We start from the raw sequence: 21,068 nt of genomic DNA on the forward strand, positions 1-21,068 counted from the left end.
TTGTTTCTTTAAAGTGCAGCAGAAATAAATCTGTAAGTGACAAAGTGACTTTTCCTTCAATCTGAGCTGTGAACGTGTGTTTGAAAAATGAAGTTCTTCTTGTTCCAATGCTTTAATATTTGATGTCAGTGACTTTACAAATATAAAAACTGAACTGCGTTCTGCACGGAGGAGTTTGTGGTTTGTCTTTCTTTGCCACTTCCTTGAAGCTTCTTCCTGTACAAAAGCAGGAAGAAGGCTGGCCAGAGTGACAGCAGTGTGCGGACAGGATGTCACTGTAGTACTGCACACCTGTTAGAGTATTAGAGTACAGCTTAAACTCCTGCTCAGCGTCTCCATCCTCTCACGATGTCCTCAGATATTTATGCCGAACCAGATCTATCAAAGAAGGTGAGATACAGCAGAAAGGAGGACGGAGCAGAGTGGGAGCAGAGGGAGGTGGATATCTACGAGAGTGCAGATGCAGGAGGAGGTGAGTGAACCGTAATAACATTTCATTTCTGGTTTGTTACAGTTAAGTTTTCACAAACTGCCATCAAACGTCAAACTTTTTACCTGACTCGCTGTTTCCTGTGATGTACGATTATTTCCTCTTACTGACTTTGAAACAGACGCTCTGCACAGAAAACAGATTTGGACACTTTAAAGGGACCAAGGAGGCTCTTTTACTCCCTGACTTGTATATTTAAATGTGCTATTGTTACATTTTCATTTGTAAAAATAAACAGTGAATCGTGGATAACAGCCCAGATTCAAAGATATCCTGAAGTACACGCTGCTTTACAAACGCGTGAGCAGTGCAGAGAGGAAGGCTGTGGGCGAGCGTTTGGATGCTGTTTCTAACCCAGTTACACAAATATCATCTACCTGGTCCTTTAAATGGAAGCTGCAATATCAGGAAATGCATCAGTTCAAAAGCACACGTGTGTCAAATTTTTACCATGAAAATGAGAGAAAAATGCATTTAAAGACATGAGAACATTTCTGAATGTGTGTCGCAGATGAACACATCAGTCTCATGGTAGGTTAAAGACATATTTAACTAATATATGATCTCATCCATAACCCCGTTCTGTTGCTGTAGTCACGTAAAGCGTTTGGACACTTGAGGGTTAAACACAATGCGGATGTCATATTTTGGTGTCTGACTCTTGTGGAGATGAGCTCATGAAACCACAGGTCTATTAAAGACAGAGAGACAGGAAATAACAAACAGCTCTACCACCTGAGCCAGAGCCAGGTGGTAGAGCTGATCAGCTGATAGGAAGGTTGGTGGTTCGATCCCCTCCAGTCTGCATGCCAAATATCCTTGGGCAAGATACTAACCCCAAGTTGCCCTCTGATGTGTTCATCGGAGTGTGAATGTAGTTTAGTTTGCACTTGTGTTTAGAAGTGCTTGTATGAGTGGGTGTGAATGGGTGAATGAGGCATGCTGTATCAGCGCTGTGAGTACTCCGGGAGAGTAGAAGAGTGTTGTATAACAATCGGTCCATTTACCAAACCAACATCCACACTGCTTTCTAACAGGACCACAGACTCTGAATCCTCCTTCAGTCCTGAAGGGCTCTTTCAGATGTGCTACACTGGGTCTAAGAGTGCTATGCCTCCTGATGTTAGCTGGGATCATCATCCTGTCCATATGCTGTAAGATAAGATACAACCTCTGAACTTCTCCTGCAAATGAATGTATGACTGATACTGAATCCCAGCAGCCAACAAACATGCAGCTTCACAACCAGAACGTGTCCTTCTGCCACAGCAAATACAGGAAGTACCTGATCACATGGAAACACCTTTGATATGAGGAAGTGTTGAAGCCTCAGAGCAGCTTTGACTGAATGCAAAAAGACATATTTTCAGTGAGAACAGGCACATGTTACATGAGTCAGAATCTATTCTTTCAAAGCATATAGATAACATCTCTGACTACAGGTGTAGAAATGCTGTTTGACTCTTCACCTTCTTCCTCCACACTGAAGCACAATTATTCTGAATCTTGTCAGTGGTTTTTGTTCACAGTTGATACGTATTTAGCTCATCAGATTTCCTGTAGTTCTAACACCTCCACCCACAGGACATGTTAAAGAGCAATGGCTGCAAGTTTCTGACTCTTATTGATATTTGACAAAGCAGAGGAAGAAGATTATTTCTGTTCAACGTTTCACTCATTTTATTTTATTTTATTTTATTTTGCTTTCACTGAAATATTTCAGTTGGTTGGAGTAACAGTCAGTTACAGGAAGAAGTGAAGAAGCTGAAGGAGAAGATAGAAGGTAATAAAGTTTGAATAACTGATAGAAAACATCAGTGTTACACAGTGATAACCTGATTGTGTCTTTGTTTTGAATCCTAAATGTTTGATGCTGTGTAACAGTTTCTCTGTATAAATGTAAGTTTCAGTTCATTATGAATAAGAGAGAAAACCTGAGTTTAAATGAAGCATTTACAGGGAAAATGACAGGAACCAAAGATTCATGTGATACAACAGGACACAAAGTCTGACTTTAAAACATGTGTTTGACTTTAAGAGAAGTGTCCAGAAGGATGGATGAGGTTTGGATGCAGCTGTTACTTTAAATCCACTGAGAGTAAAACTTGGTCTGAGAGTCAAAACCACTGTAAGACCAGAGGAGCTGATCTGGTGATGATAAACAGCAAAGAGGAACAGGTGGGTGTGTTTGTTCATGTCTGTGTGATCTTTGATGGAGCTGACAGTCATCTGTTACTTGTGTCTTTGACCTGCTGTCAGTCTGTGACCTGCTTCCTGTCTCCACTCTGATGGATTTCTTGGATTCTCCTTTTTTGTTGCAGACACATTCAAACGTAAAGTTTTTACACATTTGACAAACATTTAATTTACACAGAAATGTTATAAAATGAGAGAAATCCTCATAATCCAGATTATTTTTCTGATTCAATCCAACTGAATCAAATGATTTGTTAACACTGATTCCACTGCAACACTGACTGAGCTACAGGAGGAGCTGATATTCATCGATTCTTTGGCTCTTTCTGATTTCTGCACAATGGAAGAAAAGTTTCATCACAGTTATTCTTCCTTCAGACATGTTCACAAGATGATGTCACTACAACAGAAGTGCTGAATTATGACTGGAGACAATATTTGTGTCTCTTCTCAAACAGGAATTTGTCAGTAATTTCAGAGGACACTCTTGGATTGGTCTGATATCCAAACAGACATCAGGAAGATCTAAATGGGAATGGGTGGACGGATCAGCGCTGACAGAAAGGTGAGACATTAGTTTGTTTCTATTCCAGAGTTATTATTTAGAAGTGAAACACTGATGTTTTGGAAGATAGATCAGCAATACATGAGCTGAGCTATTTTCCAACAGCCCCACAAACTGAATGTAAAGAAAAGCAGAAATCCTCCTTTGAATGAACAGCTGTGCTTGAACTCTCTTCATCTGCAGTCTGTGATGACGTTCAGTTACAACAAGTCAGTTTGAAGGAATCAGGATTGAAACATGTTCAAAGCAGCGACCGACACATTTCACTTTGTTCAATTTGTCTTCATGTTTTTGTGCTGTAATGTTTCTTTTCTCACAGAACAAAAAGTGTTTCAGAGAATTCCTGTCTCTTCTTCTTTGGTGTTTGTAAAACTTCAGAACATATGAAGGAAGAAGCTTCAGTAAATATGACCTGATAGACACACATTTCAAAGTGATGTCTGTAAACAGCTGACAAAACAGTTTCAAACAGCAGAAAGTCAGCTCTGACTTCTTTTTATTCTCCATTTTTACAGCAGGAAGATTTCATATTCATCAAAGCTTGAAAGCTGTTTTAGTGTGCATGATGATTCTCAGAGAAAAGTCTAAAGGAGGGAAAGTGGGCGAGAAACCTGGGAAAGAAATACAGCAAATATTGGAAATATTCCAAAAGAGACGCATATTTATATGAATGTGACAATAGTTATGAGTTTAGTCCAGTTTCATATCAGATTTGATCTCTCTGACAGGTTCTGGGGAGAAGGACCACAAGATCCATCGTCAGATGACCAAGCAGTTTACTGTAGTTATGACGGGAAATGCAATCTGTACGGTTCTTCTTATTCAAAGCCCTTCATCTGTGAGAGATGAGTTTGGTGCTTTGATGTAAATGTTTGAATAATCCAACCAAAGACACCTCACTATGAAATGTCCTGCATGAGCCTCAGACTCAGCTTACAGTCTTTACTTGTTCATTCTGCATCATATATTGATTACATATATTGTCCCTCTGTGCTCTGTGCTGTACAGTAAGGTTGGAAGTCATCCACACAAAACCTTGAAGTACTTCATTACTCTGTAGTTCCAGCAAATTGTTCTAATAAAAGTCAAAGTGCAGCTTGTCTTTACTTTGCTTTACTTGGTTTATTCATCAGCCTGTTGGTCCTAAAACTACAGTAAATGTCTTCTTCAGTTTCTCTCAAACAGCTGAAAGTTGCTGCTTCTTACTTTTAGCTACAAATCAGGAATCAAGAGACTGAAACCAGCACAAATTCAGTTTGTCAAACTTACAACGTGTGAATAAGTGAAGATGAATCCGTTTAAAACAACTTTCCTTCTTCTTCTTCACTTACATCAAAACACAACTTTACCTTCCTGCTTAGTTTGCAGCGAGCTGCCTGCACAGCGTTAACACACTGAAGGTCAAAGTTCATTTCAGCATGGCAGAAAGGAAAAGTCCAGAAACAACAACCCTCACAGTGGACACGGTTAAAGTCTGTTGATGACTCTGAACGTGACTCGGGTCTTTTTGTAATGTGGGCCTTAGTCGTCTTCATGAATCAGACAGTTTCAGAGCCAGTTTCCATGTGACACACTTCCTGCTTTGGACCCTTTACCTGCAGCCTGTATGTGTCCACATGTGATTGGTGCAAAGCTTTTAACTAATGACCACAGACCCTGGTTGTGTTTCACTTCAGATGATTTTCAGCATTTCATTGAATTCTAACTGCACCAAAGACATTTCAGCGTTTCAATTCATCAAAATGACTTCAGATCTTGTTGCATGCTGTGAGTTTCTCTGCTGGTAAACTCGAAATAACTGAAGTTCACACTGACGCCATATTTCCTGCATCAGAAACATTCGCTCATTACTAACATTATATATTGTGTGATGACAGCAGCTTCTGAGAAAGCTATTTTTAAGTTGCTGCTGCTAAGTTCAAGCTCAGTGTCTGTGCATTATGACAAACATTTCAAATACATTTGTGTCTTTGCTTGTATTGGTGTACAAGTATCTATGTATTAATGCATGTAATGGAAAAGTTTTCCAAATAAATGGAGAAAAGTATTTAAGCTGTCTGTGTTTGTGCTTTATTCTGCTGTTCGTTTCTGACTCGTTCACATTTGTAATTAATCACAACGGCATCAATGAAATCTCAGTAATTAAACTGATAAATCTGAACTTCAGGTCTTGTTGAAATCTGTTTGTTTGTCTGTTTCCAACTGGAGACGGTGACAGTGACAGAGCGAACCTCTGCAACGCCGTGACGCCCCGTTAGCTTAGTTCACACTGACGTCATATTTCCTGTGTCACAAACTCTTCTTCTCTCTTCTCATTCTGTGGACTTACAACATGTAGAAACTCATGAAAGCAGCATCTAACAAAGGCATTGATGTGCATGTTGCTGCTGCTGAGTTCAGCCTCAGTGTCTCTGAGATATTCAGACAGGAAATGTTCAGAATGTTCTGGAGGTGTTTTAATGACTTTTTGAAGTCTTTGTTGTGTTCGTGGTTTGTTCTGCTGTTTCTGACTCGTTCACATTTGTCATCAATTAAAACTGCATCAGTCAAAGTTTTGCATTTGAAGTGAACTGAACTTCAGATCTTGTTGGATGCTGTTAGTGCTCATAAATAACTCAGCGTTTCACACATCATGACGTGACAGGAAAACTGTGGCTCTCTTCTGGTTTGACTTCCTGGATATTTTCAGTTCAAAGCTGCCTGACTCAAAGAAACAGGCAGACAGTGACGGACGGTCAAATATCTTCTTAGCTTAAGATGTCGACACAAACTCAAGGTGTCCATGACTCCAGGGTGAAATACAGCAGAGGGACCCATGAGGATGGAAGAGGAAGAGAGCAAATCGAGGTGGAGATGTTAGACGATGGAGAGCAGAACGCTGCTGGTGGATTACAAGAAGCTGGTAAGTAGGAACGAACTAAAAATACAAACTACAGATAATAAAAGGGAGGAAGAAGAAGGAGCTCCAGAGCCCCTCATTAGTGCTCCATGAATGGACTCTTTGTGTATTTTCTCTGTAGATGAACACACCCAGAGAAAGCTTCCAGCTGTGGACAGCAGCTGTTTCAGAGCGTTTGAAGTGACCCTGGGAGTGCTGTATCTGCTGATTCTGGCTGGAATCTTAACACGCTGTGAGCAACTTTATTTATCATGTTAGATTTGTGATTTTTTAACATTTTAAGGGAAATTATTTGATGTTGTTGACCTGATTCTGTTCACTTCCTGTTCTCTCTTCATGTTATAGTTAGAAACAGTCACTCTGCAGAGTTTTCTTATATATGTTACACTACTGCTGAAATATGTTCACTACCTACAGACTGGTTACAAATGTGCTGGGGCCCAGCTAACTGATGAGATCTACACTAAAGTAAATTAACTTAATACAAGGCTATCGAGGCTATCGAGGCGATCGTGGCTCAAGAGTTGGGAGTTTGCCTTGTAATCGGAAGGTTGCCAGTTCGACCCCCGGCTTGGACAGTCTTGGTCGTCGTGTCCTTGGGCATGACACTTCCCTCTGGTGGTCAGAGGGCCCGGTGGCGCCAGTGTCCGGCAGCCTCGCCTCTGTCGGTGCGCCCCAGGGTGGCTGTGGCTACAATGTAGCTGCCATCACCAGTGTGCGAATGGGTGGATGACTGGATGTGTGAAGTGCTTTGGGGTCCTTAGGGACTAGAAAAGCACTATACAAATACAGGCCATTTACCATAAGCCTTTAATGTTAGTAGGGATGGGAATTGTTTAGGCTTTATCCAATACCAGTACCAAACCGGTGCTTAAAGAATGGAGAACACACACTTTGTCCAAAAACCTCTCATGTTCAGCTGTTTTTTGTAAAAAGATAACATTGTTAGCCTTTTCTGCAGCTATGGGGCATATATGGTATCACTCTTGGCTGGAAGCAGTGCTTAAACAATGGAAAAAACACAAACTTTGTCCAAAAACCTCTCATGTTTAACTGTTTTCCACTTTTTCTTTGGTCATTTTAGCCTTTTTGTCCAGGGTGAAGGGAGTATCTGCCATCACACAAGAAGACAGCAGCATGTAGCTATGATGATGTTTGCTAGTTCACCTTACATGCATTAATGTAATAACGTGGTTAGCCTACTCAACGTAAATTACACACGAACAACATTTAGCTACTCACGCAGAGAAGAACGGCTGCTGCTGCATCATCATCCTCATCATTTCTGCTACACTGGCAGGGCTAGGGGCCAGGACTCTCCTCTTCGGGTTTTTGGGGGATGTTGCTAACTCCGGGTCCGATAACAGGCACCACACCCGCAGTAGATGTGCTCGGTGTGAGGTCTCGCAGCAAGCTATCAAATACGGCGCATTTCTCCGGATACCGGTACCCATCCCTAAACATTAGTGGCTAACCACCAGCAGCTAAAGCTGAGGACACACTGGAAAGGATTCACTCGTCACGTATCACTTTGAAGATCACAGCTGGCTCCAGTTTTATGTAACCTAATGTATTTAATACTAAATCATATGTCAGGCTTGATGTGCTCTCATAGGTAGTCGCTTTGATCTCTGTCTCTGCCTGGAAGTAGAGAAACATTACTCTTCAGTTCCCATCGTGCTGATTTTGAACATTATGGAATTTAAGTCATGTACTAACAGAGACTTGGAGGAGAGACACCTAATATTTAATAATCCACATTTCACTGTTTTACTCTTTGGTTCATATGTGGATACTGTATTGTTCTTTCTTTGTGATTTTTTATGTTTTAGTCATTTTTTGCTGGTCCTTAGTTTGGTTTTTTTGTCTGTTTGGGAGTTGACACAGTCTCTTTGGAGATGGGTTTTTTTTTTTTTGGGGGGGGGGGGGGGTGTAACAGGAGGAGGGAAGCTGCAGAGAGGCGTGTAAGACTGCAACTCTGCTTCCTGGTCCCAAATCTGGATAGCCATGGTCTGGGGCATTTACTAAATTTGTCTATATTTTTAGAAATGAGAGCTGCTCCATCCAAAGTGGAGGAGTGGGAACAAGACCAGGTTTCCTCCAGAAGGTTTGCCAATTATCTATGAAGCCCACATCGTTTCTGGGACACCACTCAGACAGCCAGCAATTTAAGGAGAACATGCGGCTAAACATGTCACTCCTGGTCTGATTGGGGAGGGGACCAGAGAAAGCTACAGAGTCCCACATTGTTTTGGCAAAGTTACACACCGATTCGATATTGATTTTAGTGACCTCCGATTGGCGTAACCGGGTGTCATTACTGCCGACGTGAATTACAATTTTACTGAATTCATGTTTACCCTTCCCCAGCAGTTTTACATTTCCTCAATGTCGACCTCTGCAAAGACTTTTGCAGCTGATCAAACACACACATCCACACATGTGCAATAAGACTAAGTGCAATACTCTTCTCTGACAAAGTTGTATTTTTACTCAGTTGTATAAAGCATTTGCATTATATTTTTATCCTATTGTATATTTTATTCTATTTTACTCTATTCTTTACAGTTGGGTACAGTACATTATTCGTATTATATTCTAAGTTTTGCTATATAACTTTTGCACTGTCCGCTTCCTGCTGTGAGAAAACAAAAAAAAAGGTTATCTTATCTTATCTTATATCAACAAAGCAGACAGGCAGCAGCATCTGCTGCAGACTGATACAGGTGCAGTCACACTATGTTAGACAGTGGCCTGGTCTGTCATTATGTCAACTAGTTAGTTCACTTGGTGTATTAAACAGCTAGCTAACAAGTTCATGTTAGTTCCATTCATCTAAAGTGAGAATAAAAAAGTCCATCTGGGAAAGTGCAATGATTTTAAATTAATTTCCTGTTTTGTTGCATTTCTAACCAGATATTTTAGTGAGTTTGGAAAAAGAGCAGCTGCAGAAAGAAGTGAAGCTGAAGGACAAGATGGAAGGTAAGAAACTATTAAGAAGTATTAAAGTTGGAGATGACTGTATTTGAGAGTGGGCTAATTTTATGTTTTAAATCAGATTCTTGTGTAAAGATAATCTGATAAAAAGAAACAAAACAAGTTGCAGCTGCTGACCTCCCAAACTAACATAATCAGGAGAAAACTGTTCAAAGTCAAAGGCAGCTCAGCCCTACAAACTATCAGGTTATGTTGTCCACGGTGTCGTGGAAGTTTCAGGACCCAAATGCAGAACATGGTGGACAAATGTTAAACATAAAGTGTGTTTATTCCAGGAAAGTACAGATGGTCCGGAAAAGAGAAACAAAAATCCATGAGGTACAAGAAAAACAGACAAAAAGAGTAGGAACAGCACAGCTAGTGAGACGACTGGACAAAGGGCGAGGGAAACAATGGGAATGAATACTAGTGATAGGAATTCTGTCTCTTTTTAGAGAACTGGCTCTTTCGGCTCCCAACCCTCTCTTTAGGTTGTTTTGTTGGTTTAATTAATTAATTATTAACAACAATGTAAAATTATGCACAAAATGAATTACTAATATAAAAAATATGTTTTATTTATGTATGTTTATTATAGGCAGCTCAGTCTATAATTATAAAATACCAAAACCAACTATTTACAATTCCAGTTTTATTAACGATTTAAGTTTTCAGCTTTTACCTTTTAAACTAATTGAAAGTGAAACGACAACAAAAACCCCACAACACAACAAAATATAAATTAACATGCAAAACAAAAAGAAGATGCACGTTCTCTGTCATATAGGCCCGGGATGATTTTTTGGGAGAGTGTTTTCCTGCTTGGAATTGCATACATAGGATTCAGTGCATGAGTAAACTTTCTGAAAGTGCAATCATTTTTGCCAGCTCTTTATCAATTGAGTTCTGTCTTGCTGGGGTCACAGACTTCTGCAAAAACTGTTTAACAGAGCTCTGCGTTGGTTTAGGCGGTGGACAGTTCTCAGGTGCCTGTGCAGGTTGTTTGTGGAGCCGGCTCTATATGATATCCTTTTCTTGCAGACTCTACACTCTGCCTTTTGTTGCGAAATCAGTTTCACCCGGTTCTTTTTATTCCTCGGGCATCCAGAGACGGCACCAGAACTCAGTAGTCATTTCACAAAACCTTTATTCATCTTTATTCATCTTCATTTAAGCATGCATCTTCTAGAAGGGAAGACGTGCAAGGCCGGTGTCCCTCTGCAGATCTTCACTCCTTTGTCTGTTACAGCCAGCTTTATAGAAGTGACCCCATCATAAAACCCCCACGGTGTGCTGCAAACTCTGTGTCTGTGTGTATGCACGAGCACGTGAGTGCCTGTGTGTGCGCATACCCGTGTGTACATGAGTGAGTGTGCATGTAGGTGTGGGTGTGTCGTAACAGTCAAAGCACTTTGTGTCTGTGTGTCTGTATACGTGACGTCCTGGGGGTCATAAAAGTAATCTCACCCAAGCTACACCAAATTCCTCTACACAACATAGAAAACACAGTTAACATATTACAAACACTGAGACTCCCACTCTGCATCCACTGGGCCAGTGGCCTCTTGTTGTCTTACATTGACAGATAAGGTGGAGAGTCTCCTGCAAACCTACTTCTAAGTTTAGAACAATTATGAGTTTTATTAAAGGTACAAACATCAGCATCAGCAACCCCCAACTGTAGCTTCCTGACTCCTTCTATGGCAGGCTGACCCCAGTGTCCATAAATTCCTTTCCTTCTAAACAATTACACTCTCAGCCTACAGCTAAGCCAAACTGAAACACAGACCAATCCTTCCTTATTCCTCTGATCTAAACAAATTTAACACATCATATTATAATAATTATTTTCTTGCACTCACACTTTGTACTGTCAATGAAATATAAATGGTTCCAGATTGTGCTTCTTTTCTTGATGTCACTCATTTTCATTACTACACCTTTCTATTGTGGTGATGTTGTCTATTGTTGTTGTCCCTGGCTCTCTCTCTCTCTCTCTCCCTCCTGCTCTGTTCCTGTGCTGCTGCGAGTGTAACTACCGCCCCTCCCTCCTCTGCTCAGCGCAAACACAAGGCTCGTGTGTGGAGTGAAGCAAAAAAGAGATGAAACAGGAGGGGAACACAGCTGAACCTAATCACAGAAAAACAGACAAAGAAAGTAAACTAAATACCAAACACAGCAGACACAGGTTAAACAAAGGTTAAACAGGAAGTAATCAAACAAAGGCAAAATCAGGGACTGTAGGGCCAAACATCGCTAATCGAAGATCAAGAAGATGAGTGACAGGTGCTCTGACCTGTGCAAAGTGTTCATTAATCTTTTGCTTGAAATTAAAAATTTAACCTTTATTGTTCTAATTTCAACAACATCGATCCAACATTTGCCTCAAGCTCAAGTTTCCATATTCCAATTTCTGAAGATGACACCAAAAGGATCTCACACGACCTGATTCACACTGATACACGGTCAAAACACTGTTTGCCTCTGTCCCATCTCATCACACCTGAGCACCACTGAACCTGGATTAAAAGGTTATGGCGACAGTGGCAAGTAGGGTTACTACTCCCTCTTGTGCTGAGAAATTGCAATAGCACCAAAAACATAAAATGGCTCCAACACTGACAGAAACTTTACACAAAAGGGCAGAACACTGAAAATATAACATGCAAAACTAGCATATGAATATAAAGCCAAAGAGTTAAAGTTACATAAAAATAATAGAAAGGCCAAAAAAAATCTAAATCACATATAACAGACCCAGGACCATAACACAACCTGCTTCAAACTCATCAGGAAACACAGAGTGAGAGCTGCACAGGTGTGGCAGGTTGGAACAAGGAAAAGCTGAATGAGTCGTCTGCAGACGGCGGCCATCTTGGCTCTTTATGTAATCATAAAGCAGCATGTTGGTGCACCAATCACAGCAGAGTACCTGCACATGCCCGTTATCATCCTCTCATTCAGTCACAGCTGAGGCGCAGCATGCAGAGCTTTGCATGAAGGACAGAAAAACACAGCAGTTACACAAAATGACACAAATATGATGACAGTCATAACAACAGGTCAAAGTTCAGTCTGTTACTGTATCATAGACACTGATGCTGTGTGTGCTATATGAGATGCTGCAGGCAGTCAGTGTGAGTCTTCAGCAGTCTGAGCTACAAAGATGGGATCTTGGCTGCAAATGAATGTATGACTGATACTGAATCCCAGCAGCCAACAAACATGCAGCTTCACAACCAGAACGTGTCCTTCTGCCACAGCAAATACAGGAAGTACCTGATCACATGGAAACACCTTTGATATGAGGAAGTGTTGAAGCCTCAGAGCAGCTTTGACTGAATGTAAAAAGACATATTTTCAGTGAGAACAGGCACATGTCACATGAGTCAGAATCTATTCTTTCAAAGCATATAGATAACATCTCTGACTACAGGTGTAGAAATGCTGTTTGACTCTTCACCTTCTTCCTCCACACTGAAGCACAATTATTCTGAATCTTGTCAGTGGTTTTTGTTCACAGTTGATACGTATTTAGCTCATCAGATTTCCTGTAGTTCTAACACCTCCACCCACAGGACATGTTAAAGAACAATGGCTGCAAGTTTCTGACTCTTATTGATATTTGACAAAGCAGAGGAAGAAGATTATTTCTGTTCAACGTTTCACTCATTTTATTTTATTTTATTTTATTTTGCTTTCACTGAAATATTTCAGATGGTTGGAGTAACAGTCAGTTACAGGAAGAAGTGAAGAAGCTGAAGGAGAAGATAGAAGGTAATAAAGTTTGAATAACTGATAGAAAACATCAGTGTTACACAGTGATAACCTGATTGTGTCTTTGTTTTGAATCCTAAATGTTTGATGCTGTGTAACAGTTTCTCTGTATAAATGTAAGTTTCAGTTCATTATGAATAAAAGAGAAAACCTGAGTTTAAATGAAGCATTTACAGGGAAAATGACAGGAACCAAAGATTCATGTGATACAACAGGACACAAAGTCTGTCTTTAAAACATGTGTTTGACTTTAAGAGAAGTGTCCTGATCGATGGACGAGGTTTGGAAGCAGCTGTTACTTTAAATCCACTGAGAGTAAAACTTGGTCTGAGAGCAGGAGAGCCTGTCAGGATAAAGGAGCTGATCTGGTGATGATAAACAGCAAAGAGGAACAGGTGGGTGTGTTTGTTCATGTCTGTGTGATCTTTGATGGAGCTGACAGTCATCTGTTACTTGTGTCTTTGACCTGCTGTCAGTCTGTGACCTGCTTCCTGTCTCCACTCTGATGGATTTCTTGGATTCTCCTTTTTTGTTGCAGACACATTCAAACGTAAAGTTTTTACACATTTGACAAACATTTAATTTACACAGAAATGTTATAAAATGAGAGAAATCCTCATAATCCAGATTATTTTTCTGATTCAATCCAACTGAATCAAATGATTTGTTAACACTGATTCCACTGCAACACTGACTGAGCTACAGGAGGAGCTGATATTCATTGATTCTTTGGCTCTTTCTGATTTCTGCACAATGGAAGAAAAGTTTCATCACAGTTATTCTTCCTTCAGACATGTTCACAAGATGATGTCACTACAACAGAAGTGCTGAATTATGACTGGAGACAATATTTGTGTCTCTTCTCAAACAGGAATTTGTCAGTAATTTCAGAGGATACTATTGGATTGGTCTGAGAGCCAACCAGACATCAGGAAGATCTAAATGGGAATGGGTGGACGGATCAGCGCTGACAGAAACGTGAGACATTAGTTTGTTTCTATTCCAGAGTTATTATTTAGAAGTGAAACACTGATGTTTTGGAAGATAGATCAGCAATACATGAGCTGAGCTATTTTCCAACAGCCCCACAAACTGAATGTAAAGAAAAGCAGAAATCCTCCTTTGAATGAACAGCTGTGCTTGAACTCTCTTCATCTGCAGTCTGTGATGACGTTCAGTTACAACAAGTCAGTTTGAAGGAATCAGGATTGAAACATGTTCAAAGCAGCGACCGACACATTTCACTTTGTTCAATTTGTCTTCATGTTTTTGTGCTGTAATGTTTCTTTTCTCACAGAACAAAAAGTGTTTCAGAGAATTCCTGTCTCTTCTTCTTTGGTGTTTGTAAAACTTCAGAACATATGAAGGAAGAAGCTTCAGTAAATATGACCTGATAGACACACATTTCAAAGTGATGTCTGTAAACAGCTGACAAAACAGTTTCAAACAGCAGAAAGTCAGCTCTGACTTCTTTTTATTCTCCATTTTTACAGCAGGAAGATTTCATATTCATCAAAGCTTGAAAGCTGTTTTAGTGTGCATGATGATTCTCAGAGAAAAGTCTAAAGGAGGGAAAGTGGGCGAGAAACCTGGGAAAGAAATACAGCAAATATTGGAAATATTCCAAAAGAGACGCATATTTATATGAATGTGACAATAGTTATGAGTTTAGTCCAGTTTCATATCAGATTTGATCTCTCTGACAGGTTCTTGGCAGAAAGACATGGGAATCCCAGTTATGGTTACTATGGAGCCTGCTGTGACGATGATGGGAGATGGAGAGGGTTATATTATTCTGATTCAACGACCTTCATCTGTGAGAAATGAGTTTGGTGCTTTGATGTAAATGTTTGAATAATCCAACCAAAGACACCTCACTATGAAATGTCCTGCATGAGCCTCAGACTCAGCTTACAGTCTTTACTTGTTCATTCTGCATCATATATTGATTACATATATTGTCCCTCTGTGCTCTGTGCTGTACAGTAAGGTTGGAAGTCATCCACACAAAACCTTGAAGTACTTCATTACTCTGTAGTTCCAGCAAATTGTTCTAATAAAAGTCAAAGTGCAGCTTGTCTTTACTTTGCTTTACTTGGTTTATTCATCAGCCTGTTGGTCCTAAAACTACAGTAAATGTCTTCTTCAGTTTCTCTCAAACAGCTGAAAGTTGCTGCTTCTTACTTTTAGCTACAAATCAGGAATCAAGAGACTGAAACCAGCACAAATTCAGTTTGTCAAACTTACAACGTGTGAATAAGTGAAGATGAATCCGTTTAAAACAACTTTCCTTCTTCTTCTTCACTTACATCAAAACACAACTTTACCTTCCTGCTTAGTTTGCAGCGAGCTGCCTGCACAGCGTTAACACACTGAAGGTCAAAGTTCATTTCAGCATGGCAGAAAGGAAAAGTCCAGAAACAACAACCCTCACAGTGGACACGGTTAAAGTCTGTTGATGACTCTGAACATGACTCGGGTCTTTTTGTAATGTGGGCCTTAGTCGTCTTCATGAATCAGACAGTTTCAGAGCCAGTTTCCATGTGACACACTTCCTGCTTTGGACCCTTTACCTGCAGCCTGTATGTGTCCACATGTGATTGGTGCAAAGCTTTTAACTAATGACCACAGACCCTGGTTGTGTTTCACTTCAGATGATTTTCAGCATTTCATTGAATTCTAACTGCACCAAAGACATTTCAGCGTTTCAATTCATCAAAATGACTTCAGATCTTGTTGCATGCTGTGAGTTTCTCTGCTGGTAAACTCGAAATAACTGAAGTTCACACTGACGCCATATTTCCTGCATCAGAAACATTCGCTCATTACTAACATTATATATTGTGTGATGACAGCAGCTTCTGAGAAAGCTATTTTTAAGTTGCTGCTGCTAAGTTCAAGCTCAGTGTCTGTGCATTATGACAAACATTTCAAATACATTTGTGTCTTTGCTTGTATTGGTGTACAAGTATCTATGTATTAATGCATGTAATGGAAAAGTTTTCCAAATAAATGGAGAAAAGTATTTAAGCTGTCTGTGTTTGTGCTTTATTCTGCTGTTCGTTTCTGACTCGTTCACATTTGTAATTAATCACAACGGCATCAATGAAATCTCAGTAATTAAACTGATAAATCTGAACTTCAGGTCTTGTTGAAATCTGTTTGTTTGTCTGTTTCCAACTGGAGACGGTGACAGTGACAGAGCGAACCTCTGCAACGCCGTGACGCCCCGTTAGCTTAGTTCACACTGACGTCATATTTCCTGTGTCACAAACTCTTCTTCTCTCTTCTCATTCTGTGGACTTACAACATGTAGAAACTCATGAAAGCAGCATCTAACAAAGGCATTGATGTGCATGTTGCTGCTGCTGAGTTCAGCCTCAGTGTCTCTGAGATATTCAGACAGGAAATGTTCAGAATGTTCTGGAGGTGTTTTAATGACTTTTTGAAGTCTTTGTTGTGTTCGTGGTTTGTTCTGCTGTTTCTGACTCGTTCACATTTGTCATCAATTAAAACTGCATCAGTCAAAGTTTTGCATTTGAAGTGAACTGAACTTCAGATCTTGTTGGATGCTGTTAGTGCTCCTAAATAACTCAGCGTTTCACACATCATGACGTGACAGGAAAACCGTGGCTCTCTTCTGGTTTGACTTCCTGGATATTTTCAGTTCAAAGCTGCCTGACTCAAAGAAACAGGCAGACAGTGATGGACGGTCAAATATCTTCTTAGCTTAAGATGTCGACACAAACTCAAGGTGTCCATGACTCCAGGGTGAAATACAGCAGAGGGACCCATGAGGATGGAGGAGGAAGAGAGCAAATCGAGGTGGAGATGTTAGACGATGGAGAGCAGAACCCTGCTGGTGGATTACAAGAAGCTGGTAAGTAGGAACGAACTAAAAATATTCCAAAAGAGACGCATATTTATATGAATGTGACAATAGTTATGAGTTTAGTCCAGTTTCTTATCAGATTTGATCTCTCTGACAGGTTCTGGGCAGAAGGACATGAGAATCCCCGTTCTGGTTGCTATGGAGTCTGCTGTGACGGTGATGGGAAATGGACACGGTCTTATTATTCTTATTCAAAGCCCTTCATCTGTGAGAGATGAGTTTGGTGCTTTGATGTAAATGTTTGAATAATCCAACCAAAGACACCTCACTATGAAATGTCCTGCATGAGCCTCAGACTCAGCTTACAGTCTTTACTTGTTCATTCTGCATCATATATTGATTACATATATTGTCCCTCTGTGCTCTGTGCTGTACAGTAAGGTTGGAAGTCATCCACACAAAACCTTGAAGTACTTCATTACTCTGTAGTTCCAGCAAATTGTTCTAATAAAAGTCAAAGTGCAGCTTGTCTTTACTTTGCTTTACTTGGTTTATTCATCAGTCTGTTGGTCCTAAAACTACAGTAAATGTCTTCTTCAGTTTCTCTCAAACGGCTGAAAGTTGCTGCTTCTTTTTATAGTTAAAAAATAGGAACTTTAAAAGAGATTGAAATGCAGAAAAAGCATGTTCGGCAAATCTAAATTTAATTCTTTATTAAATTTAGATTTAATATTGCATTCAATATGGAAGTTGTTTTTCAATTTTTTTGTAAGATGGATATGGAAGCCAAATATTTCGCATGAGGTTTTTTGTCTTGATGACTTTGTATAGTTGTTGTTGTACTACAGCATTAGGTCAGACCACAAGTGTGTTGTTCTTTTACAATAAACAGCAACAATCAGAAAGTGTGTTTGGATTGACAACAACTGTGATGACACATTATAACCTGTTATTAAAGTTCTGCCCCTGCTTTGATCAAATGTGGGTTACTGCTGGTTAGTTAGTGTGACTTCATACAAACCTGTGTGTTACACCAGTGGAAGAAGCTTTTCCTTCATCAGTCTTCTTGTTTCTTACTATAGGGCTGAACAGCTACACTAACACTCTCTGGCTCTATGCTGCCCCCCTGTGGTCACAGTTGTAGTCAGTGTTGGTATGAAATGTTTGAAAGCTTCAGCACCACAGACAGCTGCAGGCAGCTCCACCCTCTCTGTACTATGTCTTTCTTAGATGTGAATAAGAAAATAAAAACAGTGGAAGAAAACTATAAAAGGTCTATTCAAATATGAAATAGACTCAGCGGTCTGCAGCATCAGAAGTGACACAAACAGGTGCTGAGATGAAGTGAACATAGAGCAGCATCATTATTTTTCAGACTAGTGGATTTTCAATAATACATACAAATATTTAGATGTTTATTTCACTACATGTTCACCACACACACACACACACACACACACACACACACACACACACACACACACACACACACACACACACACACACACACACACATATACACATATATATACATTAGTGGTGCAGCGGATCATGGTTGATCCATAATCCGAACTGATCCCACTCCACGGTTCGGCACGCACGTGATCCAAAGATTTGAAAAAGAAGGAAAAAAAACTTTGTGTATGATGTGCGTTGTCAGTCTTTCTGGACCCACACCAATTCACATACTAACAGATCGAGACCGAGGACGCTATAACCAAAGGTGAGCTCTGGCCCAGGGCTCACCTTTCCCTGGGCTTAAATCTCCTTAATTACTGACATGAGTCAGCTGTGTAAAAGGGAAAGGTGGCACCTCAGGCAGAAGAGGTAGTGTGACACGCCCACACAGGCACCTTCAGGAAGAGAGAGGCCCTGCTAGGGCCGTAACAAAAGATAATCGATTTAACTGTCCAGGGAGTGAACGCTGGAGAGCGGGATGGATGGAAGTGCCCGACGGAGAATGGTGTGCATCAAACAACCTGGCACTTAACACCATCAAGACGAAGGAACTCATCCTGGACTTCAGGTGGAACAGAAGTGCCCCTGCCCCCCTGCATATCAACAGAGAATGTATCGTGTGAGTGGAGTCCTTCAAATTCCTTGGCGTCCACATCTCTGCAGACCTCTCCTGGGCAGCTAACACCAGGGCCCTAGTCAAGGAAGCCCAGCAGCGGCCACTCTTCCTAAGGGAGCTCAGGACGGAGCAACTAAACACCCCGTGTTTGGTGACCTACAGATCCACCATCGAGAGCCTGCTGACCTATGCAGTGACAGTGTAGCACGCCAGCTGCACGGAGGCAAACAAGACATCTTTTCAACCTAATGCCCTCTATAGATCCATAAGGGCCACAACAAACAAACTCAGGGATTCTTCTTCCCCCAAAGCCATCACCATACTCAACACAAACTTGTACAAAAGTAATCTGCTCTGAAATATCATCACTTCTCTGCCTGTCTGTCTGTCTCTGTGTCAGCACTGTACTGTGTATTTATATTTATAGTAAGTGTATAGTTAAATTATTGTATAGTTTTTATGATATGCTATAACCCCTAACCCCTAGGTTAACCCTTTGCTTTGCCTTCTGACAATAGGTCACAACATGGTCAAAGGTCACACATTAGTACAGCAAATAGTACAGTTTTTTGTGATAACCTTATGATATACATGTGAATAATACTTGACCTAACTACATCAAATATATGGGTTAATTGCATTATAAACACTCCAGTGTAGGTTAATAGCAATATTAACAACAGCTCCCCAAAAATGAAGCCAAAACGTCTCTATCGCCCCCTGGTGACTGGCTGCTGTATAGGTCATAAACCCCGCCTCCTCCCCCTAGCGGATGGGACTGGGGTCAGACTAAAATAAATTAATTCTCCACAGATAATATTTTCCAGAGATTCTTTTTTTTGTTATCAATAGTTCTCATCACGCCGATTTATGTCCAACGGTCTCCTTTCCCATAAGTTTGATTCTACTTCCTACCACAGTGATGTTAAATTGGGGTGTAACGTCATCATAACAGCTTTGACTGGCAGCTGCAGTCACGGAGAAACTTGCGTATCTCTGTTCGGGAATAGCAGATAGAGCGTAAGCTCTGAAAGGCGGGCCAGCGTTCATGCTACGAAAACATGACCGACTGTTTTAACCTGACAGCCTGAGGTGTTCTTCAGTAAACTGGACTACCGACAGAAGGACCCGAGGCCCCGCTGCACGTTTTCGGTAAGTTAAACGTGTTTGTAAGCTAATCTGTAACTACCGTCCTTAGCTAGCTCCTGAGACCTAGCTAGCTAAGATGAGCACTTAGCTATTTGGAAACTTGTTTTGCAAAGTTCGTTTAGCTAATCTGTGCAGGTGAATGAATTTACCCTGACTAAAGAAATCAAGACGGGCTGCTCAGTCACTGTTACTGTACTTTTATTACAAGTGTTTTACTGTAAAAGCAACAGGCTGCATCCTGCTTCAGCTCCTGTGCAGAGCTGATTATTAAATATGTGCAAACAACAGCATGTTTTCAGTCTCCACATGTGTAAAGACAGTAACACCATTTTTTAAGCTTGTATTTCAGTACCTCCTCATTAATCTGTAACGATGGATTAAACTGTAGAACTGAAAAAATGTAAGAGAAGAGCTTCAGATCCTGAGTGTGTGGGACAGAGAAGGATCAGCTTTATTTCAGATTTGAGAGTAGGGCTGGGCGATATATCGAGTTTTTTTTAAAATATCGATATATTTCCATACAAGATATAAGATGTGACAATATCCTTTTTTATCGATATAGTCTATGTTACATTATAATTATACTTGTGGAGCCGCAAGTTTGCCTCCCTTCCGTCCACTTTTGTCTCTACGCAAGGTTACTCGGCCTCGCCTCTCCTTCACTGAACACGACTCCGGACGATCTGATTTCCTCGTGTCAGCATTGTTCCCACATCATCATAACTAATGTTGTTCCAGGTTCAACATTGCAAGTGACCAATCACCTTCTTGTGACGTCATTCCTTTGCGACTTCGAAATACCCGCCTTCGAGTATTTCGAAATACAAGTGAAGAAGCGAAAAACCGCCGCCTGTGTGCCGAATTTGAAGTCAATTCGCCTGTCCGCCGAATTTGAAGTCAATTTAGGATACTTTCCTTTAATAAATGGTAAGCATTATACATATGTTCCTCACTTGGCTTGCTGTTTGTTTGCTAGCGATAGGCTACTTGACGACAGCATTAGCTAACCAGTGTTCTCTAGACCAGCGTTCCCCAACTTTTTGGGTGTTTCGTGGCCCGGGGGTTGGGTCAGGCAAAATTGCAGTAGCTTCCCTGATCATTTTACAAACA

General features: G+C 40.6%; 2 protein-coding genes across 2 annotated transcripts; both read left to right on the forward strand.

The window, feature by feature from the left end:
* Positions 1 to 257: 257 nt before the first annotated feature.
* On the forward strand, positions 258 to 4,346 carry LOC113014402 (NKG2-D type II integral membrane protein-like). The gene is made up of 6 exons (XM_080296726.1): positions 258 to 472; positions 1,528 to 1,644; positions 2,214 to 2,273; positions 2,529 to 2,668; positions 3,145 to 3,251; positions 3,980 to 4,346. The coding sequence occupies exons 1-6, from the start codon at positions 349 to 351 to the stop codon at positions 4,098 to 4,100; spliced, it is 669 nt and encodes a 222-aa protein (XP_080152852.1). The 5' UTR covers positions 258 to 348; the 3' UTR covers positions 4,101 to 4,346.
* A 1,115-nt stretch (positions 4,347 to 5,461) lies between these two features.
* LOC113014400 (C-type lectin domain family 6 member A-like) lies at positions 5,462 to 17,259 on the forward strand. Its single transcript, XM_080296725.1, has 7 exons — positions 5,462 to 6,153; positions 6,272 to 6,382; positions 9,067 to 9,132; positions 12,844 to 12,903; positions 13,159 to 13,298; positions 13,775 to 13,881; positions 16,893 to 17,259. The coding sequence occupies exons 1-7, from the start codon at positions 6,009 to 6,011 to the stop codon at positions 17,011 to 17,013; spliced, it is 750 nt and encodes a 249-aa protein (XP_080152851.1). The 5' UTR covers positions 5,462 to 6,008; the 3' UTR covers positions 17,014 to 17,259.
* The last annotated feature ends 3,809 nt before the right edge of the window (positions 17,260 to 21,068 follow it).

The sequence above is a fragment of the Astatotilapia calliptera genome, chromosome 22, assembly GCF_964374335.1.
Source record: "Astatotilapia calliptera chromosome 22, fAstCal68.1, whole genome shotgun sequence".
Classification (NCBI taxonomy): domain Eukaryota; kingdom Metazoa; phylum Chordata; class Actinopteri; order Cichliformes; family Cichlidae; genus Astatotilapia; species Astatotilapia calliptera.